At 37.2% G+C, this 23885-nt stretch overlaps 1 protein-coding gene across 17 annotated transcripts in view; it reads right to left on the reverse strand.

Moving 5' to 3' along the window:
* CDK14 (cyclin dependent kinase 14) overlaps positions 1-23885 on the reverse strand; it is a 790403-nt gene that overhangs the window by 108742 nt on the left and 657776 nt on the right. For all 17 annotated transcript variants that reach the window (XR_012432704.1, XR_006696501.2, XR_012432705.1 and 14 more), the window contains one exon: positions 23093-23141. Coding sequence is in view for 14 of the 17 variants with exons in the window: in XM_045387589.2 (XP_045243524.1) it covers positions 23093-23141 (49 nt within the window). In the remaining 3 variants the exon portion in view is untranslated. The remainder of the gene's footprint in view (positions 1-23092; positions 23142-23885) is intronic.

Genomic DNA, 23885 nt, shown 5'->3' on the forward strand with positions numbered 1-23885 from the left:
AGACTCCCTCTAAAACAGATGATACACCTGCTGTATAACAACTAAGGCAAGCTACATTTTGTTCCCAAGGGTGGCTTCTAAATCTCTATAAAACTCTCCACTGGAATTTATTAATGTTTTAGCTCATGAAAACTGGATATAAAGAGTAAAAATGTGGTATGTGTAATTTACATATTAGACCATGCAATAGAGATAGAAAATTCCATATAAAAAGCTTAAATGGGAACAAAAAGTTCTAGAATGTTCCTCACTTGCATTTTATATGGTGACGGGATACTATTACACTCATTATGGGCCTATGTCTGAAGCATAATAGTGTGCTTTGTTTTACAGAGTTGGAAGTAGAGCAACCAACCTGCAGTGAGTGATGCAGAGGGTCTATACTCATACTTTATGCACTGTCACACTCTTCACAGAGCCTGGATCCCTTCATTTGACAGCACACATCTCTGTGGCAAGGATGCCAATGCCGGTGCTGGCCACTGAATTAATCGACATCTGATCGCTTGAAAATTAGCTGGGTGATTTGTGAAGAAGTCCACCCACCAATAAAAACAAGTCTGTCTGTTTTCCTTAACTACTGAACAGAACTGTCAGGTGCAGCAGTCTTCTTGTCTACACATCAAAAGCAAAATGCTCAAATGCTCATGTAACCCCCTCTTATCAAAGCTTTTTGTCTTAGAGGGAGTACTATGGTCATAACACTGCTTTTGTTTTTCAAAAAATGACTTAGTTTTAGCAAATAGGCTTAAATGTATTCATTTTGCAAGGAGGGGACAGGAATTGGTCAAGCAGAACATGATTGAATCTCTGACATTGGAATGAACTCTTGGGGAAAATAAAGACTAACAGAAGAAAAGATTCAGCCCTGTGCAGTGTACTTCTCAACCCCAGGTGCTGGGCTGTGTGATGAAATGAGAGGCAAGACTCATAATTACGTTAATAATAGAGACACAGAGTTGTTTAACACTGGGACTTCCTTTCTCACTGTACTCAATGTAAAAAAAAAAAAATTAATGAGATTCCTCCCCTCAAAACAAACTGATAACATTTTTATATTAGTTTCTGTAAATAGGTTGTAGTTTTAGTACATAAAAATACTCAATTCTTATTCATTTATTCTAATGAAATTGTTTAATGCCACAATCTCCCTGGCAGACACTCATTCCCATAATGGTCAGCTCACTAGACGGCCAATGCTATATTAGAATAATGCTATTTGCAGGCAGCTCTACAGTTCACAAAATGCTTTCCCATGTATTATTTTATTTGATCCAGATGATCAAAGGGTCATGCTTACAAAATGGAGAGTATTCAGACTTCTGATACTTACATCTTAGTGTCCATTGCATGCTATGCCAAAGAGTTATTGCTAGCTGTACATTACTCAGTTGGTAAAGGGGTTATTAGATTATTCCTAAAGTTTTCCTTAAGAACACATTACATTTTTCCACATTTATCCCTTTTCCTTTAATTTTGAACTTTATTGCTATAGAGACTATTCTTTCTATATTCTTGTTAACACCTCCACTGTCCTATGCTAAATAAGGACAATGGGGAGAGTCCAGCCTTAACGTGAACAAGATGAATAATCATACGAATCCACACTGCTAGGTCTCCCCATCAGATCTAACCCTTACTCAATACACAGTTGCCCTTGCAGTCAACTATACCCGATGGAAAAGTACAGAAAGTGTTGAAGAGCCCTCAGCAGGATCTGAAATAAATCAAGTTTTTGAAAACGCTAGCACTGATATTCTTAAGGCTATTCTAAACTGCCAAAAGTGGGCCAGAAAAAGGAAAATATTAAATTCTTGCTTTGGATTTCAGAGCTTAGCTTGGTAGTAATTCCCCAGCCTTGATTTTTATTTATCACTATTTTCTACCCTTCCTGGAAAAAAGAGATGTCTTCAAATGTTTAAGTTCATTCCAAAACCAAAGAAAGGGTGATCTGCTTTTAAAAATCTGTTAACTTATGACATAATTATAGCAGCCTTTCCTATGTACTAATATGATACTATTTTCATATTTACCTTTCAAAAATCCATTGATAGACATTATCATAAAATATTCATAGACTAATATATATGAACTTGTTATTATTCTTTTCAACAAGAGCCCTCATTTATTTAAACTTACTTTCATTTAACTCCTACAAAAGTAGATCATGTTTCCATCCTACTGTCTACAGGAGAGAACAGGGTAACTACTTCGCTACATTGCTTTTGCAGAGATTCCACTTTAATTCCTTTTGCAATCTTCTCCAGTGCCTACTGGCAGTGACTGTTTTCAGTTGTGAAGTTTTATTTTTAATAATTTATACAGAACATTATAACCCATGTGCACTTAAACTATAATTTTGCATGAATAAATAGCCTAATTAAAAAAATTTCCTATGATTTTTCAGAGATCCCCAAACATTATTTTTCATATATGGGATAGTACAAACCTGTCAGTCATTATACTTGTATCTCAGTTATATTTTAGAAAAGATCCCTAGATTTAGTGAACCAGTGATTATATGATTTTGTAATTTTTATTAAGTATTTTACTTCAAAAAAGTAGTAAACAGCAAAAGAGGCACCAATAATTACTTTTCAATCCTCTGACTAGAAGACTTGATAGAAGAAAAATACATTTACAATAATTGACCTTTATTATCAGAAGAATAAAGTTTGCAGAATACTTAAAAGTCTAACCTCACAAGTCAGCGTAGAATATCCTCAAACCCAAAGATGTGTATTCAACAGAATTGATTTCCAGCTTCCCAGTTATTTTATTTACAGTTATAACCTATCTATCATAAGCACTAGACCTTCATAACCACACAAACCTGCCCTGTAAGAAATCCCATTGTAATGTACCTGAAAGACATTAGGTAACTCACGACCTTTCCAATTTCTGGATACAAGATCAGGATAAAGTTAATAGCCCTCTCCTACTTCACAGGACTGCTGTGAAGATTGACCTTTTCTTTCCATAACTTGCTTAAATCGATTATAGGCATCTTATTATTTCACTGACTTCACAGGTTTTAAAATGTTTTTAGGAAATCAAGAGTGAAGCAAAGTAAACTGTTAGTGAATGTTATACTCCTGTGATGCTTTTAATATTTATACTATTTGGAGTATAAAGATTGCCGAATTTTCCTGAATTCAAAGTGGTTGATTAAAGCACTGTTTCAACTGAAACAGATGACTCTCATTTTTTATGATAAAAGATTGAATGGGAGTTTAAATACAAATCTTCATTTATCCAAAAATTCAATCTATGTAAAAATTTAGGAACGGCTTATGTTTCAGAGAGATTGGTTATAAATATTTAGTCCAAATTATCCAAGCAGTGTGAAAAACATTTTCACCATCAAAGGCTCTGGTAAAAAGTTTAACTTATTGGTGCATCTGCATTATGGTAAATGGAGTTAACAGAAATGGTGGCTTCCTAGCCTTTCATTCTTCTGAAACCCTAGAGAAGTTACAAATCTCATCATCAGAAGGAGGTTTTGGAATGGTATGTCCTTTGACTATAAATAGTGCTAAAAATAGCCCCTGAAAGGCATAATTTTATATAATATTATTTCACAAAGAGAGAAGAAAATATATAAATATATCTTTAATCCTGAACAAACCTCTTCAAAGTTTATGTTCTCAGTAAACCTTTCACTGAGAACTGAAAGTATAACTTAGTAATGCAATAAATGCCCTAACAAATATATCAGATTTTTCACTTAATGCTTGTTATAGGCTTAAACCAAATGGAGTAAAAGGAAATCACCTTTTACAATCTGACTCCTACAGGAAGAATGCCTTGCTGTTACGCTTTTTAAAGAAGGCATGGTGAATTGATCTCAACTTTGGTGAATCTTGGGCCATGATAAAAAGAAGAAAAATAGCAGAGCAGTTAACATTCCACAGAACTCTTTCTTCACATGTTTATTTCCTTGCACATTGGACATGATCCAAGATAATAAGAAAAGTGTAAAAAAGAACTTTTCTTAAAGGCAATATATAGTTTAGCACTCTATGTTGATATAGAAGAGATAATGTTTCCTCATCCCTTAAAAAATTATCTTGTAGATTAAACGTATTAAATGGTTAGGACTGCAGAAAATCACCAAAACTAGTGTTCCCAGTTATATCAAAATGAAAGAATATTCAGTTAGGTCAGAGGTCATGGGTTATTAAAGTTTAGTTCAAAGCAAATGAAGAATCTATTTGCTGGGCACTCTAATTTCAGCTTTTTATCTTATGATATTGCATCTGAAATTTGAAAATATACGCTTTCATTATGAAAGAAAGAGAAACGGCTTATGTCTAAAGCAAGAATTGGACTGACTGCTGAACAGTTGAGCATCCTTTACATGGGCCCTGTTCTCTAAGAAATAAATGTCAGAATCCCTTTCAATGCTTTCCACTCCTACAAGGAGTTTCCTATCTGTCTTCTCTAACCCACAGTGTCTTTCCGACTGCACACTGAACCAACGACCTGGTGAATGATCTCATCTCTTCCCATTACACAGAAGACATGGCCAGTCAGGAGATGGAACCCTTGTTCTAAATACTGGGGGAAGATATACAAAGGGGAAGGAAACATATGGTTTACTATGTGCTAGCGATTTTTTTCACATGTGATCTCCCTTATCCTACACACCCAGCCTATGAGGTGATCATCATCATCCCATCTTGCAGAGGAAGGAGCTGAGGTTCGGATAGGAGGAGCAACGTAGCCTCAGTCATACAGAAAGTGAGGCAGAGCTCATTACTTGCCTCAAATATGGGTACTCTCTTCCCTGTATCATTCCATCTACAGGCTATATTATAGCTTGTTTTTTTCTCATTATGAAAGTAAGATAGGATGATTCTAGAGCACTTAGAAAATCCTGGAATGTATAAAAAAGTCTTAATAGCATGTAATCCAGATATAATTTTAAAAAATCAATTAGATATATAAACGCCATGTATAGAGGTCCAAGAAAATTTATACATTTAGTTCTTTGTATTTTTTAATCACTGAAATTTTTTTTTCTGTTTTTTTTTTTTTTTTTTTTTTTTTCTTTCCTGGAGACAGAGTTTCGCTCTTGTCACCCAGGCTGCAGTGCAATGGTGTGATTTCGGTTCACTACAAACTCTGCCTCCTGGGTTCAAGCAATTGTCCTGCCTCAGCCTTCCAAGTAGCTGGGATTACAAGCACCTGCCACCATGCCCAGCTAATTTTTGTATTTTTAGTAGATACAAGCTTTCACCATGTTGGCCAGGCTGGTCTCAAACTCCTGACTTCAGGTGATCCACCTGCCTCGAGCTCCCAAAGTGCTGGGATTACAGGTGTGAGTCATGTGCCTGGCCTGAATATGTTTTTATATAATAAAATTTCCTTTCAATACCTGAATTTTACTTGAGTCCATTTTGAGGTTGTATTAGCTTTCATTTTCCCTCTTGTGAAGAGAAAAATTTTTAGACATCCATAAATGCTGTATCCTGTTGAGGGTGTACACTTTTCTTTTACTTGGGCTGTTTACTTTAATTCTCACTTTGCCACTTAATATTCTCTTAGTAATGTAGCTAGTTTTACGAATCTCCTTCACATGCAAAAACATGGTTATAGGCCTCTTATGTCAGGCCAAGGTCTAGTGATGCACTCAACTTTGTGACCATGATACTGTGAGGTGTCATAATGGAAATAAATAAATTTACTACACAACACTCCTTTTAACATTAATTAATAAAGTCTGCTGGAACAGGCCTTCCATTACAAGAGCAGAAAACAAGACTTCAAAGTTAGGGGAAAATCAGCTGGTGTCTATTGCATACCCATGAGGATAGCTGCAGTGAAAGCAAGATAAAAATTTTCATATTTTCTTTTCTTTTTTCTTTAAACAACAAATATTTATTATCTCATAGTTTCCAAAGGATCAGGAATCTGGGAGAAGCTTAACTGGATAGTTCTGACTCAGGGACAAAGTTGCAGTCAAATTGATAGCCAGGGATGTATTGTACTCATCTGAAGTTTGGGTCTGATGGATCCACTTCCAAGGTGATTCATTCATGTGGCTGTTGGCAAAAGGTCTTAGTTCCTCATCACGTGAGCCTCTCTCTAGGCATGTTGGCTGGCTTTGCCAGAGCCAGTGATCAGAGACAGAAGGAGCCAGAGCCCAAGACAGGAGATGCAATCTTTTATAACCTAACCTTGGAAGTAATGTGCAATAACTTCTGCCACATCCTACTGGTCACCAAGACCAACCCTGGGATGATGTGAGAAGGGGATGAAGACTAGAAGGTGGGATCGCTGGGAGCCACCTTTGGGGCTGCTGGCCACACTGATGATTACAGAAGAGACCTGCTTTTTTTGTTTTGTTTTGTTTTTCTTTTTGGTAAATTGTGGTAATATAGATAAGTAACTGAAAACTTGCCATTTTAATCATTTTAAGTGTACAATTCAGTGGCATTAATTACATTCATAATATTGTGCAACCATCACAGTATTTCCAAAACCCTGTCATCACCCTGAATAGAAACTCTACACAAATTAAGCAACATTTTCGTTATTAAAATAATGTGACAATATTAAAGATAATTTTGGGAAAGAAGAAAAATAATCACCCAAAATTCTACTACTGCATCACAACTATTTTCATCTTATATATTACATTTCAGTAACAGCTAGTCCACAGACTTTTTACAGTAATATGTTAGTACATATATATTTTTATTCATCTTTTTTCAGGAAACATAGGGAACATTTCCTATGTTTTTAAAATCTCCATACATAATATCCTAACATTGTTGTGTAATATTCCACTGAGTTCCTGAATCATGATTTGTTAAACCTTTCCCCATTCCCTTAATCTTGGTTAAGTTGATACCAAGTCTTTTTAAAATTTTTAAACTACAATACAGTAATGAGAATTTTGGGGCAACTTGGTTTTTACTTGGTTGAGCTATTTCCTTGGGGGAAATACTAACAAGTGAAATTGGTAGGTTCAAAACATAATTCCTCTGGTTTCCAATCAGAAGTAAAGCAAAATCCCAAACTCTGGCCTGCAGGGCCATTCCTTCGCTAGCCTCTGCTTTCACTCGCCAGTCTCCTCTTCTCTCTCTCCCCACGTTCACCATACTCTCACCACCAAGCACTTTCATTATTCAACAAATACGAGCTGAGTGCCTTGTATGGGACAGGCTCTGTTGTAGGTGCTAAGGACATGGAACTGGGCAAAAAGTAAAAATCCCAGCTTTCATATGCTTAGAGCCTGCCAGTGCTCTTCCGTTTCATCACATTGCTCTGTTTTATTGTCTTTATGGACTTAGCACTCTTTGAGATTATACTGTTTATATTTTGTTTACCGTCCTCGCTACTCTAGAAGGTAAGTTCTATGACAGCAGAAACTTAGCATTCCCAAACATTCAGAGTATCTAGATGATACTAAATTTCTTGAATGTTCCATGATACCTTTATGACCACAAACACGTTTCCATATTGTTTTTCGCATTATTTGCCAGTTTAGAGGGACATCAGCAGTAAATGAAGGGGCTCATTTTTCTACAACCTCACCAGTATTGGTGTTTATGAAGAAGTGGGTTGTGGATGTGGGGTTGGGTGCAAATGAAGGGTAGTTTGATGGAGAGCATAGAAGACACTGAAGCTATCTTTTGAGTTTTTGAAATATTGCATTAAAGTGTTATTTATCTTGATCGCTGAGATTTTTCTTGACACCACCTAAATTCTGAACCCAAAATGAGCACCTTACATGCCTCACTCTAGTCTCAGCCCTGTTTTGTATAAAAATGGCAAATGAGACAGGTATTTATAGATCTGCTCTTGAGATTACAAAATAACTGAAGACAGGAAAATAAAATTTGTAAAATAAACTTAGATGATCCTATCAGGAAAACCATTTGAGAGTTGTTTTCGGAATTAAATGAGATGATGCAGACAAAGCATTCTGGCATGCTGTGAGGCACAGACGTGTGCCGTGAACAGTGTAGCCGGTGATACTTCATACGGCACTATTGCCATTTCTCCCCTACTGCTACACTTGTAAAAAATTAAACTGACCTTACTAAATGGAGTTAAAAGAGTCCCTTGGGACTGCAATATTCTTTCCCAAATTAGAGTACATACCTGAAAATATTTTGGTAGGAGAAACCTCATTGGAGGATTTACAATTAATGGAAAAAAACATGAAGTAAAGAGGATTGAGATCATGAGTGAACTCATACAAAAAAGGTCTCATAATTTTTATTAATTTTTACTTTCTTGTAAATTTATTTTAGGTTCGGGGGGTTCACGTGCAGGTTTGTTACATGCGTAAATTGCATGTTGCTGAGGTTTGGAGTACGAATGATCCCATTACCCAGGTAGTTAGCATAGTACCCAATAGGTGCTGTTCAACCCCTTTATCCCTCCCTCTCCTCCCAATAGTCTCCAGTGTCTATTGCTGCCATCATTGTGTCCATACATACTCAATGTTTAGCTCCCAATTACAAGTGAGAACATTCAATATTTGGTTTTTCTGTTCCTATGTTAATATACTTAGGTTAATGGCCTCCAGCTGCATCCATGTTGCTGCAAAGAATGTGATTTCATTCTTTTTTATGGTTGCATAGTATTCCATGGTGTATATGTGCCACATTTTCCTTATCCAGTTCAACACTGATGGGCACCTAGGTTGATTCCACGTATTTGCTATTGTGAATAGTGCTATGATGAACATGTGAGTGCATATGCCATTTTGGTAATATGATTTATTTTCTTTTTTGATATATAAACATATAAATATTGTGCAACTATCACAGTATTTCCAAAACAGTATATAAACAGTAATGGAATTGCTGAGTCAAATGGTAGTTCTGTTTTTAAATGCTTACTAAAATAAGATAACGGTGAGGTACCTTAAGTACAAATATTTTCAATATTCTTTTAAATACTTTGATATAGAAACATTCTCTTGATAGATATGCTTCAGAATTTGTCTCCAGATTTTAAGAAGATTTTGTAACTGTGTTTTGCTGTGTTACACATTAAAGTATACTCCTCTCTTTGCCAATCTCCCCTTCAGGCCCACTCTGTTTGTCCTTTTCTAAATGTCCAATGACTTCCTAATTTTATGGTCCACCATGATTGGTTCTTGTTTCCCTGGCCTATTTTAGTTTTAAGTGTCTTGATTTCCTCCTGCCTAGTGGGCACCAGGATGCTGGCCTCAAGTCCAAATTGATCAACACAACAGTGCAAAAGCATTCTTTCTACTTGGTCATCCTTATTCTTCTTTTCCCCTTCTCAATCCTTAGGTTCAAACACTTCCAAATAGAGTGACACACAAACATCTGAACCAGCCCTCAGAGCTACAGAGTATCAAACTGACATCTGCTAGAATTCTGAATAACTGTGATGTGTGTTTAGGGAGAAAATACTGCAAAGTCTTACATGGCAGATGCTAAAGTTAGTATGCATAACATTTTTGTTTGTCATTTTTGTTTTGCAGTTCAAGTCCTGGGAAATAATTTACTCTGTGATGTACGCAACAAATATGAGAATATATTGGAGGAGGGATTTTCAAATAATTAGAACAAAAATTCATGTATTTCTTTCAACAGATCTTATTTCAAAAAGATTGCTTCCTCCTACATTAGAATATGAATGTATAATTTAAGGAGTGACTTTTAACAACAAATCTGCAGGATGTATTTCAACTCTATGTTATGAGGAAGAGTTAAGTAGTGGTACCTCGTGTTCTCCTTCTAGTTCCAAGTCCTTGCCTTTGACTTTTCATTTTTTCTCTCTATGCTTATCTGAATCTGCATTTGACTGAAACGCTATTATCAAACAGCCTAAAGTGCTTCTGGAGTTTGCAATTGGCTGTTCCCAACACAGAAATAGTTGCTACATTGTAGCAACTTTAGTGAAACGATTTTCTGCAATAATTCATCAACAGAAAGGCCACCAGTCTTACAAAGGCAGGGAACTTGCTTTGTGCATGGGAGCCCAGTCTTAAAGTTCATTACTAAAAAACACTGCTAAAAGTTTCATGGCCTCTATTTTACTGTCATGCCCTGTGGTGAGAGGATGCCTAGGCTTTTCCAAGAGGCTGGTCAAATTATTCTTATAGTGTGACTCCCAGAAGACCCTGCATTCGTCTCTCATGTGGAGGAGGTTGTAGATCTGGGGGCACGGATGCTCCAAAGTGGGATTTGATGGTGAGCATAAAATAGGCTGAGGCTATCTTTTACTGCAACTGAGCACAACCTCTGAGTTTCACAGTCCTTTATTCCTGACTTTAACTCTACATCTGGCTCTTTATATAAAATGATTTATAATGGAAAGGTGCCATTTCATATCTGTGGCTTTAAGAAAACTCAAATTGGCATGATTGCTAGGCTTTTTATCTTTTTGATCAGCATTTTCACCTTTACAACTGAAATAAAAGAAAGACAAATGAATAGGATTAAAAAGCTGCACATTTAGTATCATCTGGGGTCCAACTACTTATAACTTCCAGGTACATGTAGGTAAGGGCATTTTCAGGTATATCTCTAACATGAATCAGAAGCTGGCGGCCAAAAAAAAAAAAAAAAAAAAGTCTACTGATGTCTTAAAACTAACTATCAGCATAATGTAGGAAACTGAAGACAGGCATTTGCAGATCATACGTAAAGATATGGAAGTGTTTAAATAAATGAAAGAGAGAGAAAAAAAAACTCATCTGATTACTTGGGAGCTTAAAAGAACCCCTCCCCTCCCCTCCCCTCCCCTCCCATCTCCTCTCCTTTCCTCCCTTCTTTCCTTGTCTTTTTTTTTCTCTTTCTCTTTTTCTTTTTCTTTTTTTGACAGGGTTTTGCTCTGTTGCCCAGGCTAGAGTGCAATGATGTGATCTTGGCTGACTGCAACCTCTGCATCCCGGGCTCAAATGATTCTCCTGCCTCAGCCTCCCAAGTAGCTGGGACTACAGGCATATGCCACCATGCCTGGCTAAATTTTATATATATATATATATATAATTTTTTTTTGTACATTTGGGGTCTTGTCATATCACCCAGTCTCGTCTCAAACTCCTGGACTCAAGTGATCTGCCCACCTTGGCCTCTCAAACTGTTGGGATTACAGGCTTGAGCCACCACACCTGGCCACAAGAACATTTTCAAAAGAATGTTGAGGTCATTTCAAAAAGGATGATACAAACCTAATATTTATTTGTAGTCAATGTAAATAGCTGCTCATACACACCCACACACAAACAAAACCTACTTAATGTGCTGTGTGTCCAGCTTCTATGTAGCCTGACACATTTTAGCACATTTACTAAGTTGTATTTCTATATTTAGGAACACTAGATATAAACAGGTGAAGAGTGACGGAGCTTAGACTGTGAAACGGCCAGCGCCTACAGAATCAGTGCTGCCAAAATGCCATGCTTTGAAACTCCATTCTGGATACCCAAGAGAGATACATTCAATACTCAACAAAATAGAAGAATCTGAAAATGAAAAATCTCTCAGATGTTCTGAGAGAAAGCAAATCCTGAGGCAGAGTCATAGGATTTGGATATAAGTCTATAGCTACATAATAAAGAAATAAGTGCAAAAATAAAAATCTGGGCAGGAGGTTTTTAGCTGAAAAACCTAATTCACCTCACAACATATTCTGGTGAAACACTTGCTTTAAGCTGATCAGAAGTTATGCTCTACTTTGCACTATGAAATTTGGTAGTCGGTAGCCACATGAGGTTATTTGAATTTAAACTAATATAAATTAAATGAAATTAAAAATTCAGTTCCTCAACTGCACTAGCCACATTAAGTTACTCAATAGCCACACATGGCTAGTGGTTACCATACTGGAAAGTGAAGATAGTGAACATTCTTGTCAATGCATAAAGATCTATTGGACGGTACTATTCTATATCCTTAAAATATTTAATGCAGCTTCTAGAAATTTCTAAATTCTCATAAAGGAATAGTGTAGTTCACACAGTGGGAGGATTTGGTTCTTCAGATGAACGGTAGAGACTGGATTGAGAAAATCAATGAATGTGGCAATAGAGAAGGGGTCCTGATCAGGGACTCACTCCAAAGATGTGCGAGGCAGGCAAGGGAAGGAGCCCAGCTTTAAGTCCAAAGTCTATTCTGAACAGAAAATGTCCCTGTGGAAATGTTTTTCATTTTCTTGGGAAAAATAAAAGGCGCTAGAATTCTTTGGCAGTCACAACCTAAAAGCAAATGATGTGAGATAGCAGAATTCTAAGATAGGAAGGTAAAGTCTCACTTGACTACCAAATAAAATTAGAACTATAGGTACAGTTTGACTCAAATTCTATACTTCGGTCAAGGGTAACAAGAAATGAGAGCCAAATGAAAAAAATTCCGTTTGTATTCATCTTTATAAATATAACGATGTGCTTTGTCCCATGTGGAGGCAAAGGCATGGAACCTGGTGTAATCCCTAAGTAGCCTACAAGGTAGGCTGATCCAATTCATAAAAAATGTTCATCATCCAAACAGACACCTAAAGTGGCAGACAGGGTCAGACAAAGCATGGGGCAGCTCCGGCTTCTCTAACAGAGACATTTTACTTCTTTTGCTATCAGAAAATATATATATATAGCTGCTTATCTCATATTTTACGGAGATAAACAGTTGCCCTGTAACTGTTGTTTTTTGGTTTTTGGTTTTTTCCCTCAGAGCATGCTGCCCTCTACAGGCCACATGGATATACATATATGTGAAGATGCATAAACAAGGTTCAGTTACATCCAAACAGGATCACAGTAAAGGTAAGACAAAAAAGAAGGGAGGAGGTTGGTTATACTTGTGTGTCTAAAAGGCTTTAGAATCAAGATGAGAAGCAATCAACATTTATAAGCCTCCAATAAACTTTATCTCTTCAGCCGACAGACATAAGAAATTATAAATAGTACTATAGTCCTATCATGCCATTTTCCCTGAGAAACTTAAAAGTAGGTCGACAGTCACTTTTCCTTTGTTTTAACTAGGGAGGAGACGCTGGGGAAGAAAGAGAAGTAAGAATGGTTGACGTGGTTTGATGCTTTTTCCTAACATCTCCAAAGTACATCAGTTTTTATCTAAAACTTTATATATTAAAACTCAGCTCTAAATTAGGAAATAAAAGCCAATGCATTTAGAGAAGTACACACGATTTTATCCCTAAGAGTTTAATCTTTTAAGCCCTGGCTTTAGTGAAGTAGTTAAAATCTGGCCTAAGAAATGAGAACTACCCTTCATCTTTACTTCAAATCGATTCTTTGGCAATAGTTGTGCCATAAACACACACTCGTACACACACACGCGCGCACTCACAGCTGGTATGTTTATTGGTTTAGTCACTAAAGGATTTAGCTGGACAAACATCACAAAGATGATGGCTGATTTAATTGAATTTATGATCAAATGTTTTCTATTGCAGGAAGAGTGGGAAATCACTTATGGGGAGATCTGAATAATTTAAGGGAAGTTCTCTATTTGGCATTATGTTTGTATATCAAGTCTTGAGGGATTAAATACAGCTGAGGACTAGCAGAGAATTCACATAGAGATACACAAAGATATGCTGTACAACAACGTAATGAGGGCCAGAATATTGATCCCTTTGTGTTAATATTTCTATTCATTTATCTCATTTATAGTCTGTGTAATAATAACCACACACACATATATATATATAAACTCTATGAGACTTCCACTGTAAACCAACACTAGATTTTTCTGAAATCCCAAAGATGTTGAAATGATTTTAAAATATTCTCTCAGAGAAGACAGAAAAATAATTGTGTTGGGAGTTGTATATGTGTGTGTTTAAGGCTTTTCAAAGTGCATTTTTGTTGTTGTTAAAGACATAATGAAACCTATTGTTAAAGTTAATGTCACTGCCATGATGGAAATAACTATTTAACATGGGATCTGTGCCTTCGGATATGGACGTGGCTCAGTGTCTAAAAGAAAAAGGCCAGTTACCTTTGGAATCCCCTTCCCATTTTCCTCACCATAACAGATATGGCATGGCCATGCTCCCAGACTTTATTCATTGTGTTTTGAGAGATAATTCATCTACTCTCCCCCTCTAAATGCTGTAAACAGCAAGGATAATTACTTTTAGTCTCACCAGTGAAATCACTGGGCCAAGTGGATGCCCAGACCCTACACTCCTGGCTTAGGGTTATCCATCAGTCTGTGTACAGGTTATATCACAAGAAAAGGTCTAACAGACATTTGAACCTGGTAACAGTGATCTGTCTATGGGTTTCTTTCAATCTAATTAGGAAAACTGTCTAATAAAATGTGTTTCGAGACTAAGGATTGCATTAATTATGTACAATGCTATTGGTTATGTACAATGCTATTGGTTAACACACCACTCTTAGGAAGAAACTGTTGAGGAAGGGGAAATCTTGTTTTTACACAACAAGTATTTTAAAACAAAAGTTTTGGTGACCAAGCAGTTCAGCATGTGCCCCTAAGAAGGCAGAAATAATATTCCAGAAGATGTCTGGGGACTCTATGTAGGAGTGGTATCCATGTTGAAGGGTAATTGCTTATTTGGAGCTGAATGAAACACTCTCACTGGGAGGTACGACAGGGAGCACTGAAAAAGAGAAGGGAGGTAAACTATTTGCCAAAGGACTGTGTTTAGTAAGGTACCCAGTAATTGATACTCTTACCTTACTTAAAGATTAAACAATAATCCTGCCAAGAGGTTATACAAATTGAAAAGCTGAGGCTCAGAGAAGTTAGAGAGCTTCCTGAATATCACACATTTCAGTAGTGGAACTAGGGATGAACCTGGTTCCGATGCTACCAAAGATGATGCTGGCTCCAGGCATTTTCTTGTCATTTGTGTCAATAATTAGCTTGTGCAACCTTCCTCCCTCTCTTCTGTTTTTTCCTTTGCTCATGTCAATACTATTTACTGATGGTATATATTCTTAGGTCAGTAAGACCACTAAGTACACAACATGTTAGATGCAGGTATTAACAAGAATACTGTAGGAGCTCTATCCTCACCATGAATAGAAATTGAGCCCCGGTTTTATAGAGTCTCCCCAAATGATGAGAGGGATATATTATTTCATGAAAATCAAACAACCAGAGGGTGGACTGGGTAACAGTGGATACTAGGGATGACATTGTTGTTAAAATCATCTCTTTTTTAGCTAGGGATGGTGGTAGGTACTTTTAGTCCCAGCTACTTGGGAGGCTGAGATGGGAGGATTGCTTGAGCCCTGGAGGTCAAGGCTGTAGTGAGCCATGATCCTGCCACTGCAGCCTGGGCAACAAAGCTGCAAAAAAACAAAACAAAAACAAAAACGCTAAAAAACAAATAGTGTCTTTCTCCAGTGACTTCTTATATTCATCTTCATTTTGAGGCTGAACATTCACTAAATTTGTAAATATTTTCTTAATCAAATGAAAATGATATCAGTAAGTTTGAGGAAAAGTATCACATATCATGTGTTTCTTTTATATAAGGAGAAGTAAAAATGATTGCATTTTATTCATGCTTCACTTTCCCAAATGTGGCAGTTTTCAATGTCCTAAAGCTTAAGAATTAAGGTATATATATACCCACAGGGGCCCAGTGAGGAAGACCTGGCTCAGCCCTTGATTTGGAAGGCTTATTTAGAAAATGGAACCCCTCTCAACAGCATCTCATATGTGATGAACAGGAAGCTGAGTCTTTACGGTGTTTTCTGAGTAGAGTTAGGGGAGATCAAGGAGATCGGGAACAACAGCAGAGAGGTGAATTCTTAAGGGAGTTCAAAAAGGGTAGAGAGCTGTGTGTCTAACCCCTAACAGTTATCAACAGAAAAGAGAGAGAGAGAACACAAGAAGGAGAAAGGAATAGAGACGCTTGCAACAGGCTGCACCCCTCAGGAGAGAACAGCGTGGCTCCTGGAGGGGAGGAGGCAGGGAAAGGAAAGTCTGCTTGATGTTCTTTGATATTTCCACTATTCCCCCTGCAGATTTATTATGCTTATTGGGTACTCCAGAGCTATTATTCTCAGGGTGTTTACAAATAAAAGAGGGGTGAGAAGCAAAAATAAAAAGCAAGATCTCTGGACACTTGAGTGCAAAATGCAATGACTCTTTAGTGTAGCGTTTCCAAAGCAGCAGACATCCACATTTGTATTACACTGACAAGCATTTAAAATAAATGAATATTGCACAAGTTGATGTAGAATTGTGTCACCCAATATGGCAGCCACCAGCCACATGTGGTCCTTAACTCTTATTAATTACATTTAAATATAATAAAAAATTCAGTTCCTAATTCACAGTAGTCACATTTTAAGTGTCCTGGAACCACAGAGGCCTAACAGCTACTGCATTTGTCAGCACAGACATAGAAATGTCAGGCCAAACTTTTGGTTACCTCAGAGGCCGGCAGCCTTCTTGAGCATAATCTCTTTTTTCTCTGTGCTAGGGCTAAAAACCGATTTCTTCCTTACATATAATTTTGAAGACACCGGTTGTGAACCAGGCAACTTGAAGTCAGAAGCCTATGCCTGTTACCTGATGGGTCAGAGACCAGGCAAAACAGACTGTGTCTGACCTGGGTGGGACTGGGTTTGCTCCTCCTCTGTGCTCTGCTTCACTCCATGACTCGGGATTGAATGGGAAACTCCAGTACCCACTTGTGATAAGCAAAATGGCCCCCAAAGATGTCCACCTGTTAACCCCTGAAGCTGGTGAACAGGTAACTTTTCATGGCAAAAGGGACTGTGCAAAGAGAGTAACCTGGATTAACCAGGTGGGCCCAATCTAATTACACGAACCTTTGGAAGCAGAGAACTTTCTCCTGCTGGAGGCAGAGGAGATGGGGCAGAGAGGAAGTCAGAGAGATCAGAAGCTTGTTTGATGGAGAAGGTGGCTATGTGATGAGGCATGCAGGAGGCATTGAATGGGTGGAGACAGTGAACAAGGAAGTGAGACCTCAGCCCTACCCCACAAGTAACTGAATTCTGCCAACAACCTGCGTGAGCATGGGAGGAAATTCTCCCCGAGAGCCTCCAGATAAGATTCTCCCCGAGAGCCTCCAGGTAAGAGCCCAAGTTGGTCAACATCTTGATTTTGGCCTTGTGAGACCCAGAGAAAAGAAACCAGCTCAGCTCATCCAGACTTCTGCCTGACAGAACTGTAAGGTAATGTTTGTAGTATTCTACACCAATACATGTGTGGTAATTTGTTATGGCAGTCACAGAATACAAACACCCACTGTATATTTGGGAGAAGCAGAGGAACTCCTACAGTTTATGCTTCTAGAATCTGTTTGGAGAAGAGTTCAAGAAAGCCTAATTCCATCTCCTCCTTTCAGGGAAATGAGCAGCCCAGCTGCCTCTAGAAGCTCTGTGCCACTTCAGAAGTAGGGTTGGGTTTTATTCCTTAATGAGCTGGATGGCAGGAGGAAGGTATTAGCCGCACCATAAGCGCGTACTTTTTGGATGAGGAGTCCAACACATAATCTGATAAGATGAAAAGCAATGGCTGTTGCCAACTCCCAAGCCTGGCACATACTGCCAATTAGTAAGAGAGAAGATGGGTATTTTCTGTCTATCAGAAGGGGAACAAAAAACACGTGTCCAACAGATAACAAACAGCATGGGGCCTGCCCTTGGCCATCACCAGGGGTTACTAATGACACTGAATTCTTCGCTACAAACAAAAAGAGACATGGATAAGAAATCTGGCACTGACACAAAATGATAGGGGCTAACCTCCTGGGGGCAGTGGGAGCTGTATGGAAGAGGTGACAAACCTCACTGGTAGGGTGTGAGTGGGTAGCAGACAGGCCTGTCATCTCTGGCACTTAGACTGTCTCAAAGCCAGCCTTTTTCCCATGGTGCACTACCCAGCAGTAGGCAGGAGAGGCCCAAGTTGGTGGTGCGGGCAGTCAGCCAGTTGCAAACACTGTTTTCCCCAGGACAGAGAAGTCATGTTTCTGTTCTGTCTCAGCTCTCTTGGCTGCATGAAATCTAGATTGGGAATGGCATCAGGTCCCAGAAGAGACATCCCCACTCATGGCTGCAGTGAGAACAAAATAAAATTGATATTGATAAGCTCCCATGAATATGGGGTTTTCAAATTGATAATATTCCCTTCATAAGATTCACTGGAGTACATACATTCCTAGTTGTTATTTGCAATTGTGCTGATCATTTGACCTCATGAGCCTGTTTTTAATTTTAGGCTATAAAATGAAGATGATAATATCTGCCCTGACTACCTCAAAAGACTGCCATAAGCTATGTGGGGATGTGACAATATACATTGCAAAAGGCTGTCTAACTGTTAGTTCCACCACAACTATAACTGTGGAGATGAGTTGCATGTCAGGCCTTTGACTATGTCTGTTTCATATGCTTTCATATTTATACTGTTGCCACTGCTAGTGATCAGAGCTAGGCCTTTGGTAAATTTACCATCTTCCACTCAGATAGTTTTCTCTTTGTCCTCCTGGCACCTGCTTGCGACCTGAATCTTTGGACAGATCTTTATTGTCTTTTCCAAGGCTCTCTAGGACTCCCACCAGGGCCTGGGAAGCATTTCCTATTTTAGGTCCTCTTTTTCCTTTCAAGAATCCTATCTGCAATTTCCTAGAAGAGCTGCTCTCTGTTAGATGGCAAAGGGTTTAGGGGGTCTTAATAAACATCATGTCTATGTAATGCTTTCAGTAACTGAACTAATGATTCATTCTCATGAAAACAAATGTCTCCAGAAATTGCTACGAACTGCAACTTCCAAGCAAGCAGGTGAGCCTTTGGGGCCTGGAAACAATACTATATGTATGGCTGTGAAGAGTCAGGACAAGAGACCTGCTTGGATTGGACTGTCTGTGTATTGAAAACAGTACATTTTCAAGGGTATGGCATGTGGTGAAGAACTACACCTCATGCAGTGTTCTAATACTGAACTCGAATCCATAGAGCTGGGCAGTGGACAGCTGCAGCTCATCCTTTGAGTTAAAAGACTGGAATTCCAAAATGTCTGCTTTAGTGTCTGCTTTAGAGCTTATCAGCCCAATAAACCCATCCCCAAAACAGTGAATTAGTGATGTATAGAATAATTTCTTTGAAAATATTATGAGAAGAAGTCTCCAGGCACTAAATAAATTAAAATTGTTACTTTGAAGTAAATAGAGTTATAACAAAAACGATCAACAATGAAAAAAATGTGAAAGTGGGGAAAGATGATTTCAGATCTCACTCAACTCAACTGCTCCTCCTAGTGCAATAACAGTGTTCTTACCTTCCTCTCACATTTCTAAACGGGGAAAGACATTTAAAACTCTAGCTTACTTTGCAATATATTATTATGGTAGAAAATTTTAGATCTGGCCGGGCGCGGTGGCTCAAGCCTGTAATCCCAGCACTTTGGGAGGCCGAGGCGGGCGGATCACGAGGTCAGGAGATCGAGACCATCCTGGCTAACACGGTGAAACCCCGTCTCTACTAAAAAAAATACAAAAAGAAATTAGCCGGGCGTGGTGGTGGGCGCCTGTAGTCCCAGCTACTCCGGAGGCTGAGGCAGGAGAATGGCGTGAACCCGGGAGGCGGAGCTTGCAGTGAGCCGAGATCGCGCCACTGCACTCCAGCCCGGGCGACAGAGCGAGACTCCGTCTCAAAAAAAAAAAAAAAAAAAAAAAAGAAAATTTTAGATCAACTTAGAACATTAGGGAGAATGGAAAACAGGGTCTTTCAGTTTCGTGTGAAGTCTCTGACTTAAATCTTAATGGGACATATCATCTATAATGACAAGAAAAATACAATAAAGCACCACCAACATAAATACAGAGTGAAAGTTACATTATTCCTCTGAATATTATTTTAAATACATTATGTTTTATGCATATGTAACTCCAAGTCACCTTTGAAATATGTCTTGGAAGTTAGACATCAAATCAGATAAAATACTCAAGGAAAGTTCAAGAACACAAAGTTAGGAAACATTTCTAAATCTTTTAAATTCGGGTTTGTGACTCCACTGGAACATTCAATTGTAGCAGGTAAGATTTTTCTTCTCTGTTTTTGTGTTCCCAGAAAGGTACCTTTGTTTAAATGTCTCTGTATTTACTACACAATTTAAGATATCAATTCTTACAAATTCTTAGGAGAAATCCAGTTTTACTTAACTAACAGAGGATTATAAGCAGAACCATAGCATATGTGGGAACAAGCAGGAAAAGGTTAACCTGTGCCTACTCAAGTCTGTAGACGTGCTTCTTGTTACCAGCCACAAGTGGCCTTTTCCAGATCTGTCTTCTGTGACTTAGTGGTTTTTCCTTAGTTCTCTTTTTGGTACTTTCAAACCTCTGAAATCGTTCAGCTGTTTAAAAGTTCCAAAACAAGCAAATGTGTTCCTGGAATCTTCCCCTTAACTTTGCTGGAGAGGATATACTAAGGCTTCTTCTCCAGCCAAAATAATAAAAGATCTTTTAAGTGGCTAAAATTCTTGGTTGATTGCACATACATGCCAATGTCAGACAACTATAAATAGAGAGATTTGGAAGAGAAATAGGGAGAATATAACTGCAACGAAATAAAATGGAATGTCTTGAAGGTAATCAGAAAACAGTACATGTTTTTACAAAACTAAGATTTGTCTCCCTTTAATCCACAATCCCCTTTACGGAGGAAGAGCCCACATGGATTATGCACTTCCAGTACGAGGGAATAAAAGGACTTTTTTTCTTTATTAATATACATTTATTATTCTCAATCACATAATTAAGATTTCTTCTTTCTATTATTCTTTTGAATTTGGATATCTGTTGGATCTTATGATATTTTCCCCCATCACTGCTTTGTTTTCACAGAACAGTAAAAGAATCTTTCAAAGGATGAAATTATGTCCATGGTTGCTGATATAAATGAATTCAGCAGGGAATTGCCTATGTGTTACCTAGAGTTGGCCCCAAAATAAACTGGATCTTTTATTATAGCTATTCAAATAAACTTAAGGATTCATTTCTCAAGAAATTTCTACTCTCTTAGGCAGGTTAACATATCCACTAGCTTCAATACCTAGGTTAATATATATTTTTAAAAGCATTGTTACTTAATTTTGAACAGTGACCTACTTCTTTATATTAACCCACCTATCTTATATTAACCTATCTAAACTGAACTCAAATTAGTTCTTGCAAATTAGTTCAATTTATTTTAAACCTATTACCACCGTACAAGAGAATTTAACAGTTACTTCAGTTTAGTAATTGTGCTATAGACAAGCAAATTAGTTGGCAATGGAGAAAACCATCACTCATGTAATAGTCTTTTAATGTAGTTCTTTCAAATTCTGATCTCACTCCTTAACTGAAAGATGCTGAAATGTTGATGATGTTGCAAGGACCATTTGGAGGAAAAATCAATAATATAATTAACATCTCTGCATCTTAGTTCTCTTTAAATTGCATTGGTTTGAATTGGCTAGAGGCTACAGCTTGGCTCTAAAGATTCAGCACTTAATATTAGAATACCAGAAAGTAGCATTTTAATATTTTTAGTAATGATTTTGTTACTTAGTGTCTCTGAAATAAACCCTTAAGGCAAGACTTACAAGGACTTAAAAATAGCAAGTTTCTAAACAAGCCATGTTCATAATTTTAAAATCTTACCTCAAGCTCGGCTTTTATCATTTTCCTTAAAATATTTAAAAAATAATCTAATGGTGAGACTCAGTTTATTAAATGCCTTTGAATTATAATTCTAATGATAAATTCTCTAATTCTAATTACCTGTTCTCCAGAAATGCTGCTATGCTACATCTGATAGTTTCAAATTTTCCTGTTACTTTAAATATAGGTTTACAGATTCAATGGCTTTATCAAAAATTGTTTCATAAAGTGGTTATCTGGTTGGAAGGAATGATGCCACATTCCTATGAGACAGGAAGGTGTTTGATCACTTAATTAAGGTAGGAACTGTATACTGTATATATTACTTGGTGTATAAAAGCACTTAATTAAAATATGTTAGACCAGTGATCAGGAAATGGGGAGGTAGAGAAGAGGAGTATGCACAGAAAGCTCCCAGGAGAGGGAATGCTTCCCAGGGGAGCCTTGAGAGCAAGAACTGGCTCTTCAAATGGCACATGCAAAGCCCCATGTTAGACAAAAATGGTTATACCTATGTGTTCGAGTTACAAATTTAATAAAAATAAATGGCCAAATCCCTAAACTACCGTAGAATTTAATGTATTCATTTTATGAGTTCCTTGCCATTAGCTGTCCACTGTATCCACTGACAGCATGGATTAGCAGCATTTTAATATGAAAAAGTTTTTCTTATTTTTTCCTAACTGGGAGTATCCAAAATTAAACATGTGATAACAGTGAAAAATGTGAGTATAACACTAAATTCCAAGTAGACAAAATTGTATGACAAATTGCAGTTTATTTAATCAACCCAGTTCCAGTTGTCTTTTCTCCAGCATAATCCTTGAAATGTGACACCCTTGAAATGGGAATGACTAAATTACTGTTTCCAACTTCCAATGATTTTCTAACACCTTGGCTTGCAATAAAAGTCTCCTGAATAACTACAAAATCCAGATCTTCAGATTTTATGAAATTTCAAAAACCATAAATAAAACTAAGGTCAGATGAGAGAACAGACATGAAATAAATGGAGAACACATACTTCAAGACATAAATGCATTTAGCTTCCCAATAAGGCTTAAGCGAAAAATAAGCAAAGTGAAAAAATCTGAAAGATCAACTTTAGCTCAAAAGTTGTCACCAACATCATTTATATTAGAAGGTCAGTCACTATATTGTATTTTCTAAATGCTTTTTTGCTAATACAAAAATATTTCTTGGAATTTAGCTGCAAGGAGACTGACCACAAGGAATTTTAGGATTTACAGTTCTGAAGCAATGCCACATCTCTCTAGGAACTCAAATTCATACAGTGTTGGCTCAGGCTGAACACGGTAGCTAGCACACAGTTAAGGTTTAACAGCAGTTTAATGGTTAAATGAATGAATAAATACACAACAGGATGAATGAACAATGTCATGAAAAACATATAAGAAGAGTTGTAAATATTAAAAGAGAAAGAAAGAGAATGAGCACAATCTGTATAAAGACTTACTTATTCCATGCTTGTCTAAGGTTTTTAGAGCTGTACAGGGTAAAGCGTTCTGAAATAAAAGAGAAAAATGATAAACAATCTTTGTATCAAATGTATATATTACAAGCATGTTGAAAAAACTTCAACTTTAAAAAAAGACAGTGGGCTATTCAGTCAGTTAGGCCAGCATAGTAAGGTCTTCACTTTTATACTGGGCAGTTGTAAAGAGTAAAACAGGAAGGTTACAACATATTAAACGGTGAAGCATTGTTTTCTTTTGTCTAAGATGGTTTATTTCATAATTTGGTTTCATAGTAACTATTTCTTAGAATAACTAAGTTTTAATTGAGTTGAAAAAAGAAATGCAAATTCCAAACCTCTAACCTGTAAGTAGATTTATAGAAGCATATCAATACATTTTGTCAAGTGAGGCTTGCTGTTTTTTTCCTATGATGATTTCTCTGACCAAATACGATAATGTTGGGTCTCCTTTCCTATACTGTATGGTATTTATACATGCTCAAAGTCAAAGTACCAGAGTCCTATACTGTATATTTACATTTATCTGTGAACAATCTTTAGATTTGTTTTAGTTTAAAAAGGAACATGTTTGTTTTACCAAGTTAAACAATAAAGTGATAGAGAATAGATATTATAATCTCTTCAGAATCTCATTCTTTCACTTCTGATGCTATGGCAATTGTTAATGATTTGATATGTCCCTTTTCAATATTTTTTGTTTATGGAATACACCCATCCTTATGTGCAAACTTATATACCACTGATTTTTTGAATGGATTTTACAATAAACATT

This window comes from Macaca fascicularis, chromosome 3, assembly GCF_037993035.2.
Source record: "Macaca fascicularis isolate 582-1 chromosome 3, T2T-MFA8v1.1".
NCBI classification, from domain to species: Eukaryota; Metazoa; Chordata; class Mammalia; order Primates; family Cercopithecidae; genus Macaca; species Macaca fascicularis.